Source organism: Phalacrocorax aristotelis, chromosome 4 (assembly GCF_949628215.1).
Source record: "Phalacrocorax aristotelis chromosome 4, bGulAri2.1, whole genome shotgun sequence".
Lineage (NCBI taxonomy): Eukaryota > Metazoa > Chordata > Aves > Suliformes > Phalacrocoracidae > Phalacrocorax > Phalacrocorax aristotelis.
In genome coordinates, this window is record NC_134279.1 from 53,224,657 (window position 1) to 53,246,376 (window position 21,720).

General features: G+C 41.4%; 2 protein-coding genes across 13 annotated transcripts in view; both read right to left on the bottom strand.

The window, feature by feature from the left end:
- Positions 1 to 5,882, bottom strand: part of EXOC1 (exocyst complex component 1) — a 30,504-nt gene extending 24,622 nt beyond the window's left edge. For 7 of the 12 annotated variants that reach the window (XM_075091446.1, XM_075091443.1, XM_075091437.1 and 4 more), the window contains exons 1-3: positions 5,736 to 5,871; positions 1,553 to 1,686; positions 578 to 708 (exon numbers count right to left, since the gene is read on the bottom strand). In XM_075091446.1, the coding sequence (XP_074947547.1) occupies positions 578 to 708; positions 1,553 to 1,676 (255 nt within the window). In that variant the 5' untranslated portion in view covers positions 1,677 to 1,686; positions 5,736 to 5,871. Of the gene's footprint in view, positions 1 to 577; positions 709 to 1,552; positions 1,687 to 1,884; positions 2,075 to 5,735 lie in introns of those variants that run through there. The other 5 variants (XM_075091447.1, XM_075091444.1, XM_075091441.1 and 2 more) reach the window with 4 other exon arrangements.
- A 3,376-nt stretch (positions 5,883 to 9,258) lies between these two features.
- On the bottom strand, positions 9,259 to 17,765 carry EXOC1L (exocyst complex component 1 like). The gene is made up of 3 exons (XM_075091448.1): positions 17,391 to 17,765; positions 13,705 to 13,835; positions 9,259 to 11,851 (listed from the first exon to the last, which is right to left on the bottom strand). Exons 1-3 carry the CDS (start codon positions 17,509 to 17,511, stop codon positions 11,588 to 11,590), a joined length of 516 nt encoding a protein of 171 aa, XP_074947549.1. The 5' UTR covers positions 17,512 to 17,765; the 3' UTR covers positions 9,259 to 11,587.
- Positions 17,766 to 21,720: the final 3,955 nt, after the last annotated feature.

Below are 21,720 nucleotides of genomic sequence, written 5' to 3' on the forward strand. Positions count from 1 at the left end.
TGGTCAAAAATAGGTTGCTCTTGTTGTTCTATGGAAAAGAACGCCACCTCAGGACTGTGTGCTCTCCAACAAGTGGCAAATGTCATGATCTGGAGAACAGATATAACAGCTCACCTTCAAGCTTATAAGCTGCTTGTTAAGAACATTTTAAGTGTCCTAGCAAAAAACATTACATATAGCTCAATGCCATTAGTAAGATGGTAATATTTTTTTCTAAGGGGAAACTAAGCTTGGAATAAAAATTTACACAAGAATTGAAACAAACAAATACATACTGGTCCTTAGCACAAGCTTTCTACAGTCATTGGGCAATCACTACAATAAACAGGGCAGATATTCAGAATATTGCTATTCAAGCATATTTAGACTGCTCTTACTCAGTTTACCAGGGTTATATCCTTGGAAAGACCGGAAGAAAGTGCAGGCATAACCAGCACAGGAACGTATCATCCTAATTCCTACTTAATATGTTACCAGTCTAAGCTTCAAAGCAGCCAGTATCAAGGAAGTTAGCTCTAACTTGGAACTAAGAGGATTTTCTGAGCAGAGCCCTAAACAAAAAAAAAGTTACACCTACCTTAACAGCATCTTTGGCATCAACAACAGCGAGATCTCGGAGGGCCCATGCAGTCTGCCTTTTGTAGAAATCTCCCTTGTCAGATTTTTTCACTTTTACCACATTTACTTGCACTGGTCTTTCTGTTGTCACTGTTAAATGAAGTAAAAGAGTAATTTCAAAATGCATGAGTTACTTTAACATCTGTTTCTGCTGTATTTCAACTACTGAAATTAATTATCTGTGGGGGGAGATTTAATAATATTTATGTGATGAAAGGAGACCCTTTGAAATATCCACAGTATCCACAGCTCAGTTTAAGTTTCAGTCAAGCAGACATATGTCTCTACACCACTTGCTAAGTAATGAACCCAATTTACAGATATTTCTTTGATACAGCAGACCTTGGACCACAGCCACATCACTGACAAAGCACGGAGGTAACTGGAGATTATAGTCAGAATAAAAACATTTTTTGAGATTTCTCAGTCAAAAAAATATTCTAGCAAGCTAATCTATTGACAGATCAACCCAAAGCACCTGATTTTTTGAAGAGACATAATATACTACATGTACACTCAAAGGAATATTAGAATTCAGCTAATTTACTGTGCCTTTCCAGAGCCCTCTGCCTTGGACTCTAACCAGTACTGTTTACTGCATTTTATTTACGCTGATAAGCCTAAATGCCTGCTAAATCTCCTTTTAAGCACTATATAAAGCCTACTTTAAAAGCCCAACAGTCCCACGCAAATAATTTTGATTTTTTCATTTCAAATTGCAATGATACCTGGAAATAAAAGTAGAGGGGTTTGTTTCTTTTTTAACAGAAGCAATAATGGAAGAGTAAGCTACAACTGATTTTCTCCATTAGAAATGGAAAGCACCTGTTTTATATGGGGCAAGAATAAATATTGTAAATAAAGCTAAGAAAAATGCAACTGAATAAAAAAATAAAGGTGAAGACATGCAATATGGTGTAGTGTTACAATGTACCTGTGGCACACAAAAAGCAGTTTCTCTTCTTTTTGCCTGCTTTGCACACATTCACAATGCTCAACAAGCGTTCATCATTGGGAGTGAAAATATCCCTCTGTAAAGCATGCTTGATTGCAGTCATTTTCTCTCAGCTGAAAGATTTTAATTTAAGAAGTCATAATACATTTGGGTACACTTAACACACAAAAAAAGAACCCATCATTTATTTACAGCAACTAGAGGTTTTTGAAATTACGTTTTACATCTAACTTAATGAATCATAATCTAGACAAGCATGATTCAGGTAGAAGACCAGCCCACTTTAGGAAAAAGTTCAAGATAAAACTTACTATCTTGCTCCTGGTAGACACTAGGATGATTCTTCTGCTTAATTTACTGGAGAATAAAAAGCTTCTTAGTAGTAAAGCGGAATGTGAGGCATTAACCAAAAAAGTTGAAACGGGAATCAAGAAAAAAAGACTCCCTCACTAAGTAGTAGAGCTTTAGAATGGGTGTGAATGCCATGGATCTGGTAAAAATCTGTATGAAGACAGGTGAACAACAAAAAAAAAAAAACCAGAACCACAAAATTTGACAGGATGAAGAACGTGAAACTAAAGTCACCACAGTGATGACCTTGAATGAAACTTAAAGTTCAGAATCCTTCAAATCTACCTAAAACCATCAATTAAATTTTCAGAACTCTTCCACCAAATCAGGGTTATATGCTGGGCAGACCAAATTGGAAATAATGTCCCATTTAGAGGAAGGAAAGTGTGTCTGGCTCCCTGCTTTGCAGGAAGATTTCTGGAGTATATTCTGGATATGGTGTGCCAGAATAGCAGCCATTCAATCCACCACTCAGATGCCACAATTTCAAGTCTAACAAATTATTACTTTTGAGCCTTGGTGTACCACATACACATCTTAGTTATCTTCTGGTAGAGGGGACAATCGTTCCAATTCAGGATCAGTGTCCCTGCATACTTCCTCACTCCCTCCTCCCTTGGTTTCATAAGAGAAATTCTAAATTAGCACTTGATTCCATGTTATGAAAGCATTCTCAAGTATCCTGCTCAAACAGCTTGCTTAAAGCAGAATAGGTACATCATATTCTCTTCAGTGCAACCACCAACTAACAAAAAAAAACCCACAACACCCACCAGTCTGTACTAGAGTTTTCCCAGGTTTGATACCTCTGTAAAGAACATTTGTAGTGGTTATCTGTTGTCAAATTAATCATTGTCAATTCTTGCAGAGTTACTAGAAACTAATTATTACCATATGAGTGGCACCATGTTTGTAACTTAACTTTACCCAGTAAGCAGGCATTACTTTTTTTTTTAATAAAAACATAAGAAATTGCAGAAGGCCCATAAGAAAAATTTATTAAATTTATTACAAGTCTGAAGTCAGGTTTATCTTCTCAATATTGAAGACTCTTTCACAAAAGCTTCCTTAAAACAGAACAGCTCCTGGAAGACACTAACTACAGGGACAGATAAACACCTAAGGCAACAAATCTCTGGGCCTCTAGAAATACAGCGTTGGGTTGCTTTGTTTTGTGCTTCAATGTTTTGCAAAGACCTGTTTCACTGCTCTTGCCAGCTACCACATACTATTAAACGTAACAGGCTGTTCTTCCTCTTTATCCTCAAATAAGCTCTGGCAATTGTTACAGTAACACAAAATACTGAAATGCACCTTTGTAGCTGTTAGAAAGCTTGCCTTCAAGGCCATCTAGATCTGAAAAGGCCACAACACAATTTTGCAAAGGTAAGTCCATCAGGTTTAGCTAGTTTGCTGCCTTTTCTTGGATGCACAGACTGGAGCTAAGAAATGGAACACTTTTTGAAATATCCTGTTATTCCCTTGCTAGATAAGAAACTCCACAATTAAAAAAAGACAAAGTAAATATGTACCCTCAGTAATAAATCAAGAGATTTCCTCTTGAATTCCACAAGGAATCAAGTGCTGACCTTGAACCCTGTACTCTAACCAAATGCTAACAGAGCCAGACTTCTGCTGAAAGATAGTAACCAAACCTTACTCGTTCACTCTCATGGTCTGTAACAGCAAACACGGGAGGTTGTACAAGGACATCACGGCTGCCCTTTTCACCTCCAGGGATGCTGGCAGATACAGTATAATGTCAATGACATAGTCACCTATCAAATCAGACCATTAGGTTGCATGGATGAGGTGCATCCGCCATTACCAGCGGAAGTACTTTCCTAATAACACCCAAAAGTTTGCTTTCTAGTTTTTCTCCTCATTAACAGCAGAGTTTTCAGGTGATTTGGGGGAGGTAGCAGGGCAGAAAAGGAGGTAGAGAGAGACTGGGGAGGCAGATCTGTCCACAGGGTTCCCCCTTCAAGTGATTCACCTCTGCAGTAACAGCAGCCAGCAGTGGGAAAAAGTAAAAGGTTAGAAGAAGGGGCGGTAAGAACAGAAAGCTGTTCAGATTTGTGGGATGCATTAACAACTGGTTTGTTTAACAACATTCAGAGAATTCTTATTTTCTTTGGCAATGCCTTCAAGTAAGTATGCAACATGCTCAGAGGAAAGCACTCGTACTTCTAGCATGTTCATCTATGATGAAGGATTTGCAGAGGCAAAATAAGACCAACATTAAATTAACCATGCACCAAACCCCAAGGAAGTCACAGAGTTCTGAAAAAAGACTTCCAAGACAGACTGCAGTATAATCACCTGGTTCCCTAACACAGCATAGTCTAGTCCCCACCAGATTCTAGAAACCCAGGGCAGGGTGGAACAACACCACCCAGTAGAGACCAGTCAAATAAGAAAAAAGCAAAAACTCCACCAAGCTCTGGAAAACAAAGGAATTAGCAATATTCATCTGACTCAGAAGAGTTCCTCACACTACAGAGAGATTCTAAGTAGACTAAAAAGAGCAACACTTAAGATATCACATTTCAATGTTTTTATTTAAATACAGAAGCTCCAATATTACTCTGAAATTGTGCTTTGACATTCTACAGTGCATTAAAACACGATTAATACACATCACATGCTACACTGCCTGAGGCTGAGATGACAAAACAATATGTGGAGTTAAATTTTAGGGTGGATTTTTCTCTTGGAGATGCACTGGTTGCTTTCTCCAACAAAAGGGTTCTCTTGCCACTTGAAACAGAAAAGGCACCAACTCTTAGCCTTTTACATCCCACTGTCCTTGAGCTCAGCTGGCCACTACCACATCTCTCAGTGTAGGGAATCTAGTAGTTGTGAAGATTAGTAACCCCAGGGCTTTGGGAAAACAAGGGTCAGTATTATCAGGCTGCAAACAGCACTGCCAAGTGTACAGCGCTTAGGGCATTCAAAGACATGCTGTTTACACGACACTCCACACCTGCTAACAACCTTCCTCCCCTTTCATCATCAAATGCTGGACCCAACTTTTGTTTCCCAAATTGCATCAGGTTGTCATTCCTGTTACTCTTCAAGGGGCATGCAAGACGAACACACAAAGTGCCAACAACCTGCTGCATTTCAGAAATACTCCCTTTCCTTCCTCATTTAGAATTTTACTTTCTGCTCTAAGGCTCATTCAGACTATTGCAACTCGCTAACTCTCCCCGATTCAGTACTAACACAAGTTGCCCAGGTTGTACAGAATACACCTTTCCCATGAAACAAAACATGTTAAACCCACGATCAAAGACTTACCCTGACATATAGTCCAACTTCTGTTACAAACTCAGCCCCCTTAGTCCCAGCCAGCAAAGCCTTCACGGTACGCCAGGACCAAGTACATGACTAAGCTCTCCACATGCAACTCCTGCTGTCCCAGAGGAACCCAGAATTAAGCACAAGAAGCCAGAGAGAAAGCTGCTTCCTCAGAAAGCTTCAAGACAGCTGAGACCATGCCAGTCTCTAAAAAATCCCTTTAGACATTGCTCAAATTTTTTTTTTCCAGTAACATTACAGACAAAGCCTCAGCTACATAAAACCCCATGATAGACACAGCCCATCCAGGAAATACATGGGAAAGATTCAAGAGAGCAATGTGGTGAGGCTTCTTGGTGAGCACTGCTCAACCTCTCCAAGGGGGTAAACAGGAAAACGCGCTATTCCTGCAGCCTATCAGGTTAAAACACGAGCAGAGCGTAGCCTGCCTGTAACACACCCGGGAATCAATTAAACAAAAGGTCAATCATTTAACAGGAAAACTCACAGGAGTTACCGATAGCAACGGCGGCCTCCCGAGGGCCCGCCGGCCACCAGCTTCGCCGCCTCCCACCTGCGACTCCTGCAGAAACCGCCCCGGGGGCGGCCCCCGCCCCACCGCCGGCGGCAGCCGAGCCTCACCCCGGCCCGGGCACGGCCGAGCCACCGAAGGGGCCCTGCCCGCGGAGGGAAGAGCGGCGGCAGCCCCCGCACCGGGGCGGGGGAAGGGGGGGAGGCTGCCGGGGCCGCCTAGCTCTCACCGCCGAGCCGGGGCTGCCCGGGACGGGGAAGGGAAAGGGGCGCCTCCGCCTCCCGCCGCGGCGGCTCCGGCCGCCGGTCCCCGCCGCTGCGCCCTGCCCGCAACCGCCGCTTCCGCTCACGTGACGCCGGCAGCGAGACTACCGGCTAGGCAACCCCCGCGGCCCGCGTACAGCGCCCCCTCCCGGAGGAGATGGGCGTAACGTCTGTAACGGGCGCAACGGCCGGCCGGCGGCGAGAAGGGAAAGAAAAAAAGAAAAAAAGAGAAGGAGAGAAGGTCCTGAAAAACCTCGCCAAGCTCTAAAGAGCTGGGGGGAAGAAGCCCCCTCCAGTAGCTGCGAACTGTGAGGTAAAACCCTGCTGTGTAATTGCAAGGTATAAACCAGCAAGAAAATACAATCTTTCTGCATCACGACCTGCGAGAGGTGTTTGACGTGCCAGTGTGAGGAGAGGACTCTTGTCTGTCAAAGGGTTTGTAACAGGATAGCGAAATGCCGTGGGAGAAATAACGCGGGTCTCACCAAAAGCAAAACCGATGTCACGCCAATGTGCATCTGATATCTGTGTCCTCCGCTGGCCTCGTGGCAGTCATGAATTATGACATTATGTCTTTTAGGAGACAAGTGTATTCACAAAAAAAATGCAGGTGTGGGTGATGTTGAAATTTGCATACAATATCTCACAATATGACAGTATCTTAGAATTTCAAATGACCAAGATGTCCATATCTGACTGCATGCTGTAATTCACTTTGGCCAGAGCATCAGGATTAATATCACTTCTGTGAAAAGCACTCAGATTTTGGCTCTACCCCTAAGCAGAAGCACCCTTAGTAATGGACAGTCTTTGGTGCTGGTGGTAATTCAGAGGGAATAGTTACTCTGTGACTAGTGGTCATGAAATTTAGGATTTGTCATCTAACAGTGAGAAATTATGTCCAAATCTGACCGTAGGTATTTAGAGCCACTGATGAACTACCTTCCAGTTTGAACTTCGCTGTGACGGAGGTTCTCCACATGATCAATACACTTAACTCATTTTTAGCATTATTAATGTAAATTAATACAGCATTTCTTCAATGCTTGCATGCAGAGTTAAGAAAAGGCTGAAATCATTACGGATTACTTGATCTGTATGATTTATTCACATCTATAAATCAGTATGCCTTTAAGGTATGGCTGATAAAATGTATTAGCTAGGCCATGACCAATAAAGAACAACAGAAAACATCTTTTTGAAGTGATTGTTACAAATTGCCAAAATGTAGACTTTTAGCATGTAAAACTGTGATTTCATCATTCCTGTATAATTTTTCCACTTGACTGAAAGCATTAAACATTACTGTCCAATAGAGTTGCTGAACACACTTCTATTTTCTGACTTACAAAACATCATGCTGTACGCTTCCATAATATATCATTCATGAGGGCCAAGGTTAAAAGAGAAGTTACAGTTTGGTAATTTCTCAATTCAGCCACAAAATGTAACGGTTTCTGGATAGATCTATAAAGTCTGGACAAGGCAGCCATAAAAGATCGGACAAGGTTTCATAAAGCTGCTGTTGTTATTAGTCAAAACCCATCTAGTTTCCTGTCTTTAGCTGTTAATTCCACTAAAAGGAAAAAAAAACAACCCCAAACGTAGCTTGTTAACGCCAAAATGTGGTTACACATGTTAAAACTGACATGAGATCATCTTCCAGGATACATGGTCCCATTCTCTCCCCTCCTATTTCACCTTCCCACAGATGCTTTTTAGAAAGGGCCTTTGGTCTTCTGATAATGACTTTAACTCATGCGAAAATATTCTTAAATTACATATCACAAATTATGTCATACAATCCCCCACTTCACAGGAAGCAGATAGATTTCTATGCTGAAAGTGGCTGGAAGTGTTGGGGAATAGGTAGATGACAGGGAAAGTAGTGTAGGCTTTTTTTGGGAAGAGGTGGGTTACTAGGTGTACGACTCCAAAATACAAAGGAGAAGAATGAGAAATAACACAGAAGGCACAGTCCAGACAGGCTCCCTGCTCTGTCTCACTTCCAAAATGATTTTTAAAATTCTGCACTGATCTGCATTTGCTTAATTTAAGGTGCAGGAAAAGATTAGTTATCCTGGAAAGATAAACACACAGGAAAAAGGTCCTTCTGTTTTAAATAGAACGTCATGGGTCTTAGATGGCGAAAATTGTCTTAAATCCATGAACTCCAGTGGAACTTCACCAATGCATTTTTTGTTGATATAGAACTGTCTTACATGAATGATGATGTTAAATGCTTTTCATAGCATGGAGCTGCAGGAAACAGAAGTATTTTTTTAAGTATAGAATAAGACAAATATGGTATTGATAAATGCTACATACAAAATACTCTCAAATTCTTTCATCATAGGTTTCCCCGTATTGTTAATTCTGATGTTGGTTAAAGAGTTTAAAAAAATACACCTCCGAAAAAAAAAAACCTCATTTGTTTTTTATGACAGCCTCTATTCTCTTTCTGCCTCTTGAACAAGTGAGCATGAAGTTCAGTTTGCTCATCATCACTCTTCCTCATCTTCAGGCTGCCATATTTTTTCTTTTCTCCGGAATACATATGGCTGATAACAATTCCTGTCTTCTGAAGAAAATCCACGTTATAACCATAATCTCAAGTATTAATTCACCCCATCATTTAGTTGAAACCTTTTATAAGAATGCTCAAATGCATTTGTGATAATCCTTTACTCCTGTAAGCTTCTTCCTATTCGGTTTTGGTGAAGTCTTCCAGAAGCAGATGAATCCCCAGATGTTGTATTTCAGACTACATTCTACTACTAATGTCAGGAAATGTCATGTAGGAAACAATTCTGCATTAATTGAAAGACGGGCTATTTAGCCTGTCAGGTGTTTTCCATTCATAATTTAGCATATTCTCTACCTCCTGTGGTGCAGCTGTGCTGTACTAACTGCAAAGTGACAGCCTCCTGCACCTCAGGACAAAGACTTCCCATGCCGTGATCAGGTCAGTCTAGCAATTACAGTGTCTTGGTATTTGACATCTTATAAAGCACTGTGTACATTTAAGGAGTCCCTAGGTTAGGTCTGCAAAGATCTTTTAAAGTATTTTTCCTTTTGATAATAACTGAAATAATTTACATGGACAATGTCTCTTTTTCTCCTTTCCTTTTGTTTAGTCTGATCGCTTAGTGAAGAATGTCTGAAATATTATGTTATCAGGCAGAAGAAATGCCAAACAGATTTTAATTACATGTTATTCCACATGAAATGCAGGCTTATTTGTCTTCTAATGTAGTCAGTTTAATGTTTATACAGCACAAGAATAGAAAGATATTAACTACTGATGCAAGTCCATTAAATACGGTTGAACATTCTAGTCATGTTTAGCTTATCAGTTTCTAACATGATACAGACAATTGTTGGTCAGGAATTCACTCTACCTGTACTTTATTTCAAAAGAATGCTCTGAAGTGCTTATTATTAGAGGTTCTATGTTTTTATTACAATTACAAGATGAATGATGGAAGCTTTTCCACTGAGAAAATATTTCCATTTGCGTGTTAAGCAAAGAATTTGTAAACAATACAGAAAACATTGTGACCTCTACAATTAATACACTGTCCAGACAAGACAATATTTCATAGATAACAGTAGTCTGATTTATAGCTGCTACAGAAGATGGTTTTGTGGAACCTGGATGTTGGGCAAATACTTCTTGTAGCTATGGATCAAATGTTACAACACACATACTTGCACTGGATTATCCCAATGACATTCTGAAAAGAACAACTGCATTTCATAAACAATTACTACAAATACAGTCCTTCTCTCTAACAGTATTTAGGTGGCAAATGTAAGACTTAAGTCCTCACAAATTCCAGAGGATTTGTGTTACCCACATAAACTGCCTTCACAACTGTCAAGATGTACATAATCGCTAAGTTTTGGGTTAGAATGAATGTAATTTACAACATATGCCTAGAATAAGTACATAGGTTCTGAAGATTAGGTAATCAAAGGTCTGGCCCTTCCTATATACAAGCAATAGGATAACATTTAAAAAGTTAAAGTGGAAAGCTGTACATTTTATACAGTTTTTCAAATATATTCTCACATATTTTTTGTTATTTCACTTTTGAATCCAAAGTACATTTACACAAATGTTTTAAAGGTGGGAGTTCATGTGAAAAACAACAGTGAAGTACAAGTTGCGACTATCCCATTTTACAGATGGCAGGTATGGAGAGAGGACATTCACCAGCTCGTGATTTCCTGGGAGCTGTTTACATCAGTCAGCTTTAGGTATGTAGCTGGTTTAGTCCACAGCTAGTCTCCCTGTGCTCTCTTGGCTGCCAAAAGAGAAAGCAGATTTTCTCCTGCAGGACATTCTGACCAGAAGCTTCTCTGAATGACCTTTTGGGTTGGCGTTTCTTTATTGACTATGGGAAGAGTGGCCAACTGGCTCAGCTGACTGACAGTGGGCAATATCACTGTGCTTCTTATTGTCAACGTTGTTCCTCTTCAGCTCTTGCTCAGTAAAGCTTTAATTCATCCTCCGTTTCTACTGTAATATAATGCTGTCACAAGTCCAGCTGCTATTTTTTGTTCCAGGTGAGAACTTCCAAACCACTCAGTAGGCTCCACCCCACGTTCAGTGTAACTCTAAGTACTAATACACATTTAAGTAGTGCACTGAACATGCTAACACATAGCTAGAAACTGGTGAAAATTACTTTCATAATTCTATAAACTTTGAAAAGTCTATTGCTTGCCTACAAAGTAATTGTAGTAGCCAGCAACTGCTTTTTATGTAGTATTTTGTTAACTCTTGGTCCAGAGGTAGAGAAGAGACAAACAAGCAATTTCTGTTCCCTAACTGGGCTTGTTCATATACAAAAAGTACAAGAAAGATGATGTTAACGTTATGAAAGAAAAAAAGTGCTGAAAGGATACATAAATAAAGCAATTCTGCGTAAGAACATTCATTTTCTAAGATGATACCACAAATAATGGAAAGGCCAAAAGGAATACTAGATAGAAGTTTTGAGGGAAAAACAAATGTAACAGCATAGGTGAAATGTTGGTCCAGTGGTACCTGAATGCAAAACTCTGCTTCATCAAGATGGGGGTTTGATTCTTGTATTGATGTAGGTATGATCTCTTTAACAGAGGTAAAACGGAAATGTGCATCATTCTTGTACAGAACTCATTTGCTTGCGCTCTTTTTTCTACTTCCAGGACATATATATATTAACTCTTAATGCTTTAAAAGTATTCCCAGCTATTAATGAAAGATAATTTATACTTCCATGAACATACAAGCAAATGCTGAGCTCTACTTACATAAGCAATCACCACTGACCATGAGAATTACTAGTCCTATGTTGAAAGTCTGACGTATTTGTAAGTATTTGCCAGAGTGAGGCCCTTCTAACATGTATAAATGAATGGTCAATTGTTTATGTAAAAAGTATGTTCCATTTTTTACTTATATGTAAAATTAAAAAGCAGATACTGCATATCACTATCTTTTTGATCAGATGATTTATGAAATGCTGGTCAGTGAAAGTCAACCAGTCAACTTTAATGTTAGAAAATGCATCTTTAGGACAAAGGACACAGGGAGAGACATAAAAGGTTGGAAGCATAGAAGCATATCCTCATAAGTACTAAGCAATCCCTATTGTTGGATGACCAGATTGAATCATCACTTAGGTAGGTGTCATCAAAGTTTACCATCTTCAAGTCCTTCTTAAGGTACATTTCGTTCAGTTTGTTTAGCGTTCGAGCAAAGGTATATTTAGATGCACAACTATATGCTTCCAGACTGTAGACTTTGTGGAAGTGCATATCAAAATATGGATTATCCTAAAAATAATTGAGAGAGAATGAAATTATTACAGCATCACAGATGTTAACGGCAATCTGTTGTTCCCTGCCCAGCTACTTTCAGGGCTTTTTCCTCAGTTTGATGGACTTGAAAGGACTTTGCCTATTTCTGCTCTTCATACTAAAGCACCTTTTAAAACTTTACAAAGTAGCAGTGTATAACTAGCTGCTATTCTTTGCCATTAGGAGTTTTACCTGAGTAAAACTTTCAGAGTTTTCCCAAGTAATAGGCTGCACTTTACTGGGATTTAACAATCCTGTTTTGAAATGAACCAATTTGTCATGTTGCCTAAAACACACTATATGAAAAGCACTTGCCTTGGACTATAACTACATATACCTCTCAGAAGAAGAATATTGATTGCCCTTCCTGCCTAAATTGTAATTCTCTGTGCTTTCTGGCTCTTTGGCACAATTAATCCTAGCAGCAGCTAAATTCTGTTAAATTCTATGAATGTGAATAACTATTAGGAATATTTATAGCAGTGTTAATCACCCTATAATTATGAGTTTGAGGTTCATTTAGGCCTTTCTTTAACCAAAAATGAGACAGATTTTGATCATCCCAGTTGCAGAAGGCTGAATCATCTCCAAAGGATATTTTAGCACAACACTTAAGAAAAAACCTAAAGTTCATGCAGGCAAGTGAGAAGGAAATCCTCTGGCTGCCTTGGCTGGGGAAGGGGCAGGAATATCTCCAGGAGCAAGATAACTTGGAGAGGGGACATATAGTACTATTAGTTTGGGCTTTTTTTTCCCTCTCTGGCCTGAACTGCAAAGAGCTGACAGGGTGCAGGGATACTCTGAACCTGAGCTCACCTCCTCCATCTCACAGGTTCCTAGTTTTAGACTTGAGGGTGATGTGCACAGGACAGAAGGAGAACCACAGTTCATCCTGTTCCTTGTAGCAAGGCTCGGCAACCTTTCTTGTGAGCTCTTGATTTCTTTCTCTAGGATAATATAATCTGAACTCTATTTTATGTTCATTTGAACCCACTTTCAAAGGGAAAAAAAATAATTTTTTTCCTGGACTTCATTTATTATGCACGATGACTGTTAAAATGTCTTTTCTTACAGGCAGAAAGATATTCTCCTCGAAATATTCTTCTAGCTTTTGTAAAATAGGATTTAATTCTACTTTTGGCGTTGTTCTGTATTGTGGTACTGCAGCCTGATTTTACCCTTCTGAAGTTGTAGCTGAGAGATTAGGACTTTTTTTAAGCAGTAAGTCAGGCAGATCTAGCCAAAGCTGTTTCATATTTACACACACAAATACTTAATTGATCCAAGTACTGTGAAAGTAAACTATGTGAAAGAGGCATGATTTCATGAGCTGGTACACCAAACAATGCACTGGGCACATTTTACACATTGACTTTGTCACACAGAGAACAGGTTCATACATAAGAGTGACAGGGTCACATTCTACATAAAAAAAAAATTTACTAACATTTTGTTTTCAGATATACATTAAAATCTATGAGATTAACACCAGTTAACACTCAGAGCTGCAGGTAGAGAATTTCTATTCCCAGTTATGATGAACAAACTAGAAAACATCCAGCTTGTCCCTCAGATCTCAACTGGAGAGATGAAGATTACAACAAACAAACGAAAAAAATCTTTCCCTCCCCCTCCCCGCCCCAACAGTGCAAACGCGATATGGAGCCTCTCACATGCAAAACCAACGTTCCTTGGAGGTTCGATTTATTTTGGTTTTTACATATCCTTCTTTTCCAGATAATGTATTTTATTTACATTTAAATACTTGTATCCCAAATTGCAACACAAGAAAAGTATACTCTGTGTATTTAATAATACATAACACTTACAGTATCTGCTTCTTTTCCATCAATCATCTCCAGATCTCTCAAAAACCACTTTTCAACTATTTCATATTTCTCCTCTCGATCCACCCGCAAGTGTTTAACCATATATATTTCTACTTCTTCACTTTTAGTCACTGCAAGAAAAAAATAGTTTAAATTTGCAAGCAAGTACTTCCCAAAAGTTCCAATAATAAAAAAATTGATCAAACTACATTTTAGATAATAACTTAAATGATGACGGCCAGGACTGCATAGGGCTGTACTGGACTTAATAGTTTTATTTTGCCCAGGTAGCAGGAATAGCACCATGTTCTCAGTCTATGAAATCTGTCAGCTTTTAGTAGATTTAGGATTTACCTTACCTGTTCTGTGAAAAGAGAATCTTGTCTGTGCAGAAGCCCTTCATCTGAATTCACTGGCAGTGCAATGAAAGCTTAATTCTGGCACTGGATCTGTATGGATAATCCACATATCCTACTTAACTTTGAGGGGGAATGTTTTGGGGTGCTGGAGTCAGAAAATTGCAAAACCACTACCAAGGCTCTCTATCTACATGACTTGTGCTATACTCCCCATTCTGTGGATGAAGTTCTCTTACAAAGCCATTACTTATTAAAACCCCCTTATTTCCCTGTACAATATGTAAATAGGCCACTTTAAGAAATATTTTCAGTGTTATTTTAAAGTTTCAAGTTGCCCAGTGCTATCTTTGTAGAAATTACTATTTTCTGACTTAGGCAGGAATGAGAACAAAAACAAGCGCAAAGACACTCTTTGCAATAACTACCATTATTAATTGATTACAGAGTGCTGTGTAGGGGATTAGATTTCTGTAACACACAATAATGAGTGAAGAGCACCAGAGCCTGAACAATCTCCTGCACATCCAGCATCACGGCTGCAGGGCAGGCCACTTCCCCAAGCCATCCAGTAGCCTAAGGTAAAGGCAAGATGTCACCTACATCTGGGAAGAGTATTTCAACATCGTAGCACGAGGTTATACATGCAGGAGCAAAATTCTTTTGTTTCTAAATACTGCCTGAATTTTTGAAAACCCATCTTGAAACTTGACTAATTTTATCTTATTCCTGTTCAAAAGCCTCTTCTCACCTAGTTATAAGAAAATGGTTATTAAATAAAGACAAACGAAGGAGAGATGTTGGAGATATGCCTTCATTCTATTGCAAAGAAAAACAGTGGAAAACATATAAATTCATTAATAAGTTCTCTTAGTCTATAGCTTTCCTGCCTGGGAAATACAAATCACTGATGCTTTTTCTTCTGTCCCTATCAGTCACAGTAGCTTGATGATTTTTAACCAAAGGACCACCGCCGTGTCATCCTCTTTGGAGTTAGAATGGACTTCATTTGCAAGCAAATCTAGTAGGCTAATCTTAGAAAGTTCTCTTCATACTTTCAGTTTCTCCCATTTTGTTTGCTTGCTTGCTTGCGAGGGAAACAAGTCCAAACCCAAAAGTCCCAGCCCAGTCAGAAATAGAAGGGGCTGTCCTAATGGCCCCCAGCTCCCACAGGCTTGACACTTCTCTACCCCTCATGCAGGAGCAGAAATCATATGGCATAAGGACAGAGCACAGATGTGTTAGGAATAATGAAAGCAGAAGCAAGTCCTGCCCAGTGGTGAAACTTGGGTGGACTGTTTTCAAGTGCAAAAAAAAAATTACTTTTCCTGTATTTTACATATTGCTTGTTCTTGCACTCAGTTAACAGAGTTAAAGAATATTTAATTTTTTATGTAGAACATGAGGTCAGATCTACCACGTCATTCTGTTAAACTCCAAAAGCTTTTCTTGGCACTGCCTTCACAGGGCACAAACTATTTCTTAAGGTCTTCCATGAACTGAACACCTTTTTGAGAATCTCTGTTGGATAATGTGATGTTATCCCTACCATTCTTCTCAGGCATACAAATACAGGGTTGTGAAAATCCCTGAATGTGCTTGCATTTCAGCTTTACGTTCTTCCAGGGTTCATAAAACGTCTAGTGAAAGGATACTATTGCCTTCACACAAGAACTGGGACTTGCTGTTGTGAAAAGGAAGGGAAAAAATGTTGGGCATATGGCACAAAAATAAGATTGTTTATTTATCCACACCAAGATTTTGTTGTAATACAGATTCCAAAAGGCATAGACTTCTAAAGTTTTGCCTATAGTTTCACTGATTTTTTTTTTTTTTGTTATGGTAATTTAAGATCAACAGGAATATACTGACGTTGCATTGCAGGGATAAGATTTTAGAATGTGTTTTGCTCCTACAGAATCACAGCAGATTACAGTAGCTGCTAGCAGCTGGATGCAACCCATCTTTCAGAATCAGATTTCCACTCTACTCACCACTTATTTAACTATGCCTGAATATATTAAGAGAGCTTAATATTGGATACTGCAGAGAGCCCACTCTTAATACTTTACATAAATTTTCCTTTATGTCTTCAGAGACTTCCAATCAGTTAATCTGATTAGAGGCTTTCTTTAATGGCTTGTTCTCCTCTACCTTAGAATAAAATTTTTATTAAAGATTTTAAAGGTGCATAATGTTATTTCTCTTCTCTGGATGTTTTAGAACAGTGAACCATTTAGATCTACCACATGCAACTAAACATACTTCTACTGGATAGTTTTATAAACTATTGATCAGGTTAGTATTTCTGACATTTAGAAACCCTGTGACATTCAGGAATCATTCCTTAAAACTATTTTTACAGCTCTAAAATACAAATCCTGCTCTACTAAAATTAGACGAGCACAGGGAGCATAGCTTGCTCAGTATTTCCAGTAATCTGTAAAATAACTTAGATATTCTGAAGACTTCAGATGGTTAGCAATATACCGATCGCAGAATATGGTTGACATCATCCCATATTGGATGTTAACCCAATCTATGTCTCGAGCACATAGATTATTTCTACCTGAAATATTTTGAACCTGAAGACGAAACAGGCTGGAAGAAGCATTCACTTCAACCGAACTACTTATGGGTGAGAGCATTTCTTTTTCTTAGTATCTTTCAGTGTTGTGAAATTTAAAAAAAAAAAAAAAGCCAAACAAGCTTTTCTGAAACCTTGTTCTAAAAACGTTGTGAAACAGATACAATTGAAATGAAATTTAGTAAGTAGCCAGATAATTAAGTTTATCACTCACAACAACCTTCTTTTACTCACAGTTCGTGCTAATTACTAACATAAATGTTCATTCATTTAAACCACAAGCCTAGCTTGTTGTTCTCAAAGTAATTGGGACAATGTGCAGGACATTAGACCGAGACAAAGGACAGTGCAAAAGCTCTAAAACTGACAAATGTTTCCTGCGATGTTAATGCCTCGTTATGCTTTCTTATGGAAAACCTAATTCGAAGCACAGTAAGGCACCGCTCTCTTAAAAGCCAGTGACAGTCCTGCCACCTCCTGAACACTTTCAGCGCTCGGGCTGGAAGCCTCGCGTTTCCCGCCGGTACCGAAGCTCAAGCCCGTACAAATCGGAAACCGGAGGAAACGCCGCTTCTGAAGGCTGCGGGCAGCGCGGGGACGGCCAGCCGGCTGCCCTGCCCTGCCGGGGAGCTGCCGGGGCTGCGGCCGCCCCGCTCCCTCGCACCCCCAGGTACGCGCACCCCGGCACCCCCCCGCCCTCGTGCACCCCCGCCCGCGCCCCCGCCGGCGGGCTGCCCCGCTACCTGCGGCGCACAGGTAGCAGCGCTCGGCGCCCGAACCCTCCACCTCGATGAACTCGTGCAGCCTCTGCCGACGGGGGCCGAACAGCCTCTTCGCCAGGTCCTCCTTCACCAGCGAGGACATCGCCGTCCGTCCGCCCTCTCGCTCCCCCGGAGCCGCTCAGCGGCGGGTACCGGCCCCCCGCGCCCCGCAGCCGCCGCGCCGCGCCCGGCACCCGCGGGGCACCGCGGCGGGAGCTTTCCCCCGGCCGGGCGGGGCCCGCGGCCGCGGGGGAGGCATCGCTGGCAGCGGCGGGGATCCCAGCAGGGTCCCGCTCCCCCCGGCCAGCCCACTATGCCGCCGCGGACAGCCGCCGTTAAGGCTCCGGCCGCCGCCGCGGGGAGAGGCCGGGCCGCCGATCTCCCCGCCCCACGCGTGCCCGCCCTCCGCCCCTCCCTCCCCCCCCCCGCCGGCGTGGGCTCGGGCAGCCCCGGCGGGACGCCCCCGCCGCGGGGGGCCGGTGGGGCCGGGGCCGCGCGGGGCCCGAGCGAGGCCCGGTGGCCGTGGCGGGGCGGGGGCGCAGTCGGGGTGCCGGCCCGGGTGCCTGCCCCGGGAGGAGGGGAGGAGGAGCGAGGGAGCGCGCAAAGTAAGCACGCTAAGGGCAGTCGACCTAATAAAAGCGTTATCAGTGCAACTCTCTTAAACATTGGATAAAAGAGTTGGTAGAAAACAGTAATTCCTTATAAAAGGCATTTCCTAGCCTTATGGCTGTTGCTACTCTTACTACACTAATAGCTTTAGGGATATTAATAGAGTTAGGGGGGAAATTACCTTATGCCACTCCTTAAAAACAGAAGGTGAACTCACCTCCATGCAACAGGAGTCCTTAGAGGGGGGGTGCAGCCTCGGGACACGAGGAAACTGCCATCCTGGGTATGTTTACCCATGTGAGGGGCCTGACACATCAGACATGAGTACTTGCAGAAAATCTGGTTGTTCCTGCCATGCTGCAGGTGTGTGGGTAAAGTTCCTGGGGGCAAGCATTCCTCTAATTTCAGTATCTGCAGCAGCCTGTGTAAGGGTTTTCCCTTTAGACTCATTCGTGACTGCTAACAGAAGTTGGATGAGCTCTTCTAATTATGCTCAAGCTTATTATGTCTATAGAATCACAGATTCACAGAACGTAGGGGTTGGAAGGCACCTCTGGAGATCATCTTGTCCAACCCCCCTGCTTGAGCAGGCACACCCAGAGCAGGGGGCACAGGAACGCGTCCAGGGAGGTTTTGAATGTCTCCAGGGAAGGAGAATCCACACCCTCCCTGGGCAGCCTGTTCCACTGCTCTGTCACCCTCACAGGAAAGAAGTGTTTCCTCATATTGAGGTGGAACTTTCTGTGTTCCAACTTGTGTCCATTGTCCCTTGCCCTGTCGTTGGGCACTATTGAAAAGAGTCCAGCCCCATCCTCTTGACACCCACCCTTTAGATATTTATAAGCATTGACAAGATCCCCCCTTTTCTCTTCTCCAGGCTGAACACACCCAAGTCTCTCCGCCTTTCCTCATAAGGGAGATGCTCCAGTCCCCTGATCATCTTGGTAGCTCTCTGCTGGACTTGCTCCAGTAGTTCCCTGTCCTTCTTAAACTGGGGGGCCCAGAACTGGACACAGTACTCCAAATGTGGTCTCACTAGGGCAGAGTAGAGGGGGAGGATAACCCCTCTCGACCTGCTGGCCACACTCCTTTTAATGCAGCCCAGGATACCGTTGGCCGCCTTGGCTGCTGGGGCACATTGCTGGCTCATGGTCAGCTTGTTGTCCACCAGCACTCCCAGGTCCTTATTGGATTTTCATTCTTACAGTCTGAGTGTAACTTAGAAAGGAATATAACCTTAGAATAAAACTGAGCACTAAATTGAAGATTTAGAAGGTGAGATAAAAAAATCTGAGGTTTTTTTTTTTAAAGTTTTGACAATATTATTATAATAATTTAGCAGTGTAGCTCTACATGTGCTTTGCTGATGTGAAGCAAAACAGAATCAAGTTAAATGATTATGTAAAATTAGGGAGAATTGTCCTGTGCTCTAGGTAGTGAGCAGATGGGCTATATAAGTAGAAAAAGGATTGAAACGAAGATTTTTATTTATTCTGCTTCCTTTTGGTCCCATGTGTTTGGAAACACAGTTGTGATTCCTAAATCTGTTGTGTAATTTTCATCCCTGCTTTGGGAGAGTAAAGTTACGGTAAACTTCAGATTTTGGATATATTTTATCAGTACAGGGCTTAAGGACAAATTTAATCTCTTACCTTTAATGGCACATTTTAGGAAAAAAGCATGATGCTCACTTCCAAACAGAGACAACCGCATGTCAGGAAAGTGCCTTGGTATGGAGACCTTCCACCAGCTGGCTGAGGCCCAGGGCTGCCCAAATGCCTGCCCAGAACCTTGATGACTGGGCCATGCCTTGAATATGGGAGGGATGTACAAATTGGCTCGCAGTTCACGGTCCCTCCTCTTTTTTGGCTGGCCTTGCTGAGGCTCCTTGTCCCCCAGACTTCAGTTTGTCACCACCAGTGTCAATAGTGTCACGGTTGGAGGTCTCAGAGTTCATCCTCAGTGCCAGAGTCCTCCTTAAGAGGTTGGTTCTGACTCAGCTTATCCGTAGCTCATGTTGCATTTCAGATGCTTGAATATGTTTGTGCAGCTTTGAAGCAACAAATGTACAGACAAAAATACCCTAGAAAAATACCTTCATCTCAGGAGGAATTTTCCATCAGTTTTTCCCTTGTAAGAGTTTCAACTGATACGAGAGGAACTGCCTAGGTGGTGAGTGAATAGTCACCGGCTTCCTGGAAGTGATGGAGCTGACGTAGTAGTGGTGCAGAGCTCTGCTCTTTCTTGACTTAGATTTTTATTTTTTATAGTTCTATCAAACTGTAAGTCATTCTGCCTCAGTTTTCATAAGAGTGTTTTGAGGTTTGAGATAATTTGATATATTAATAATTTAAAACTTTTTGTCTTTTCTTGCACGTGAATATTGTGCCACGCTGGTCAGAATTGCATGGCTAGTAGAAATTTGTACGTTAACTGAGCTTTACATTGAAAGCCATGACTGGGCTTTAGGTGGGACTTTAGGACTGTGTAGCTGCTATCTGAGCAGTCCTAATGAACGTGCAGCCACTCCCCTACCTTCCACCTCCTTGTGTCCACGCCTACTTAGATTTCACTGTGTGGGAAGAGCATTGCATGCATACTGACTTTAGCATCTGTTGTGCATGCTGGGTATGTGTGAGGCTCATGGCAAACACATTGATAAATGTCTCCATTTTATGTCCTGAACCATGTACTCTGAAAGCACGGGCACAGATAAATTACGGTTTTCATATTTAGAAATCTTTTGGTAAAAGAGCGAAAGCTTTTGATAGCATATATAATAATTTAAACATTTCTACCTGTCAGATGCAGCTGTCCACAAAAAAAGACTACTGCTATGTAGACTTTGGTAAAGGTTTCCTCTGGATTTATTTCTGAGCTGTTGTGTATGCAGACAGTCCTCAGAAGTCCCTATCCTGTGGTGTAACTGTTTACTTCATACCTCCTCTTAAATCAAGTAATATTTCAAAAAGTATTATATTTAATTACTTCCGCAATATCCTTTAATGCATTCTCAAATGCTACATTAAATGACCATTCTGAGTATATATGTAGAAAGGTACAATGGTGATTTTAGTGTTTAATGTTTTAATAAGAAAGAGAAAAATTTGTAAATTACTACTGCTCTTCATTCTTTTGATTCTTATCCACCCATCCTCTGTTAGAAAGTAGCAGGGCAGTTTTGGTGCAGCTGGTATTGGGACTACCTGTAGTGTTTTGGATAGTGCCCATTAATATTTTTTTTTTTTTATATCTACCCTTCACTTCATAGTCTTTTCTCCATTCTTAGAATTCAGTGGTGAGAAATGAGCACTCCAGTTTGGAGGTGACTCACAAAATAATTTTCGTCCTCTCTATTTCTCTGCTACTTTGCTGGACTAGAAATAAGGCTTGGTAGGTGTCGTGGTTTAGTCCCAGTCAGCAACCAAGCACCACACAGCCACTTGCTCACTCCCCCCTGGTGGGACGGGGAAAAGAATTGGAAGAGTAAAAGTGAGGCAGCTCATGGTTTGAGATAAAGACAGTTTAACAGGTAAAGCAAAAGCCACGTGCACGGAAGCAAAGCAAAACAAGGAATTCATTCACTCCTTCCCATGGGCAGGCAGGTGCTCAGCCACCTCCAGGAAAGCAGGGCTCCATCACGTGTAATGGTTACTTTGGAAGACAAATGCCATCACTCCAAACATTTCCCCCTTCCTTCTTC

Excerpts from the sequence above, each read along its gene's own strand:
- EXOC1L (XM_075091448.1), bottom strand. The coding sequence starts at position 17,511 with ATGTCCTCGCTGGTGAAGGAGGACCTGGCGAAGAGGCTGTTCGGCCCC. Across the intron at positions 13,836-17,390 it reads CTGCTACCTGTGCGCCGCAG|TGACTAAAAGTGAAGAAGTA; the intron begins GTAGCGGGGCAG and ends TTTTTCTTGCAG. Across the intron at positions 11,852-13,704 it reads ATGGAAAAGAAGCAGATACT|GATAATCCATATTTTGATAT; the intron begins GTAAGTGTTATG and ends AATTATTTTTAG.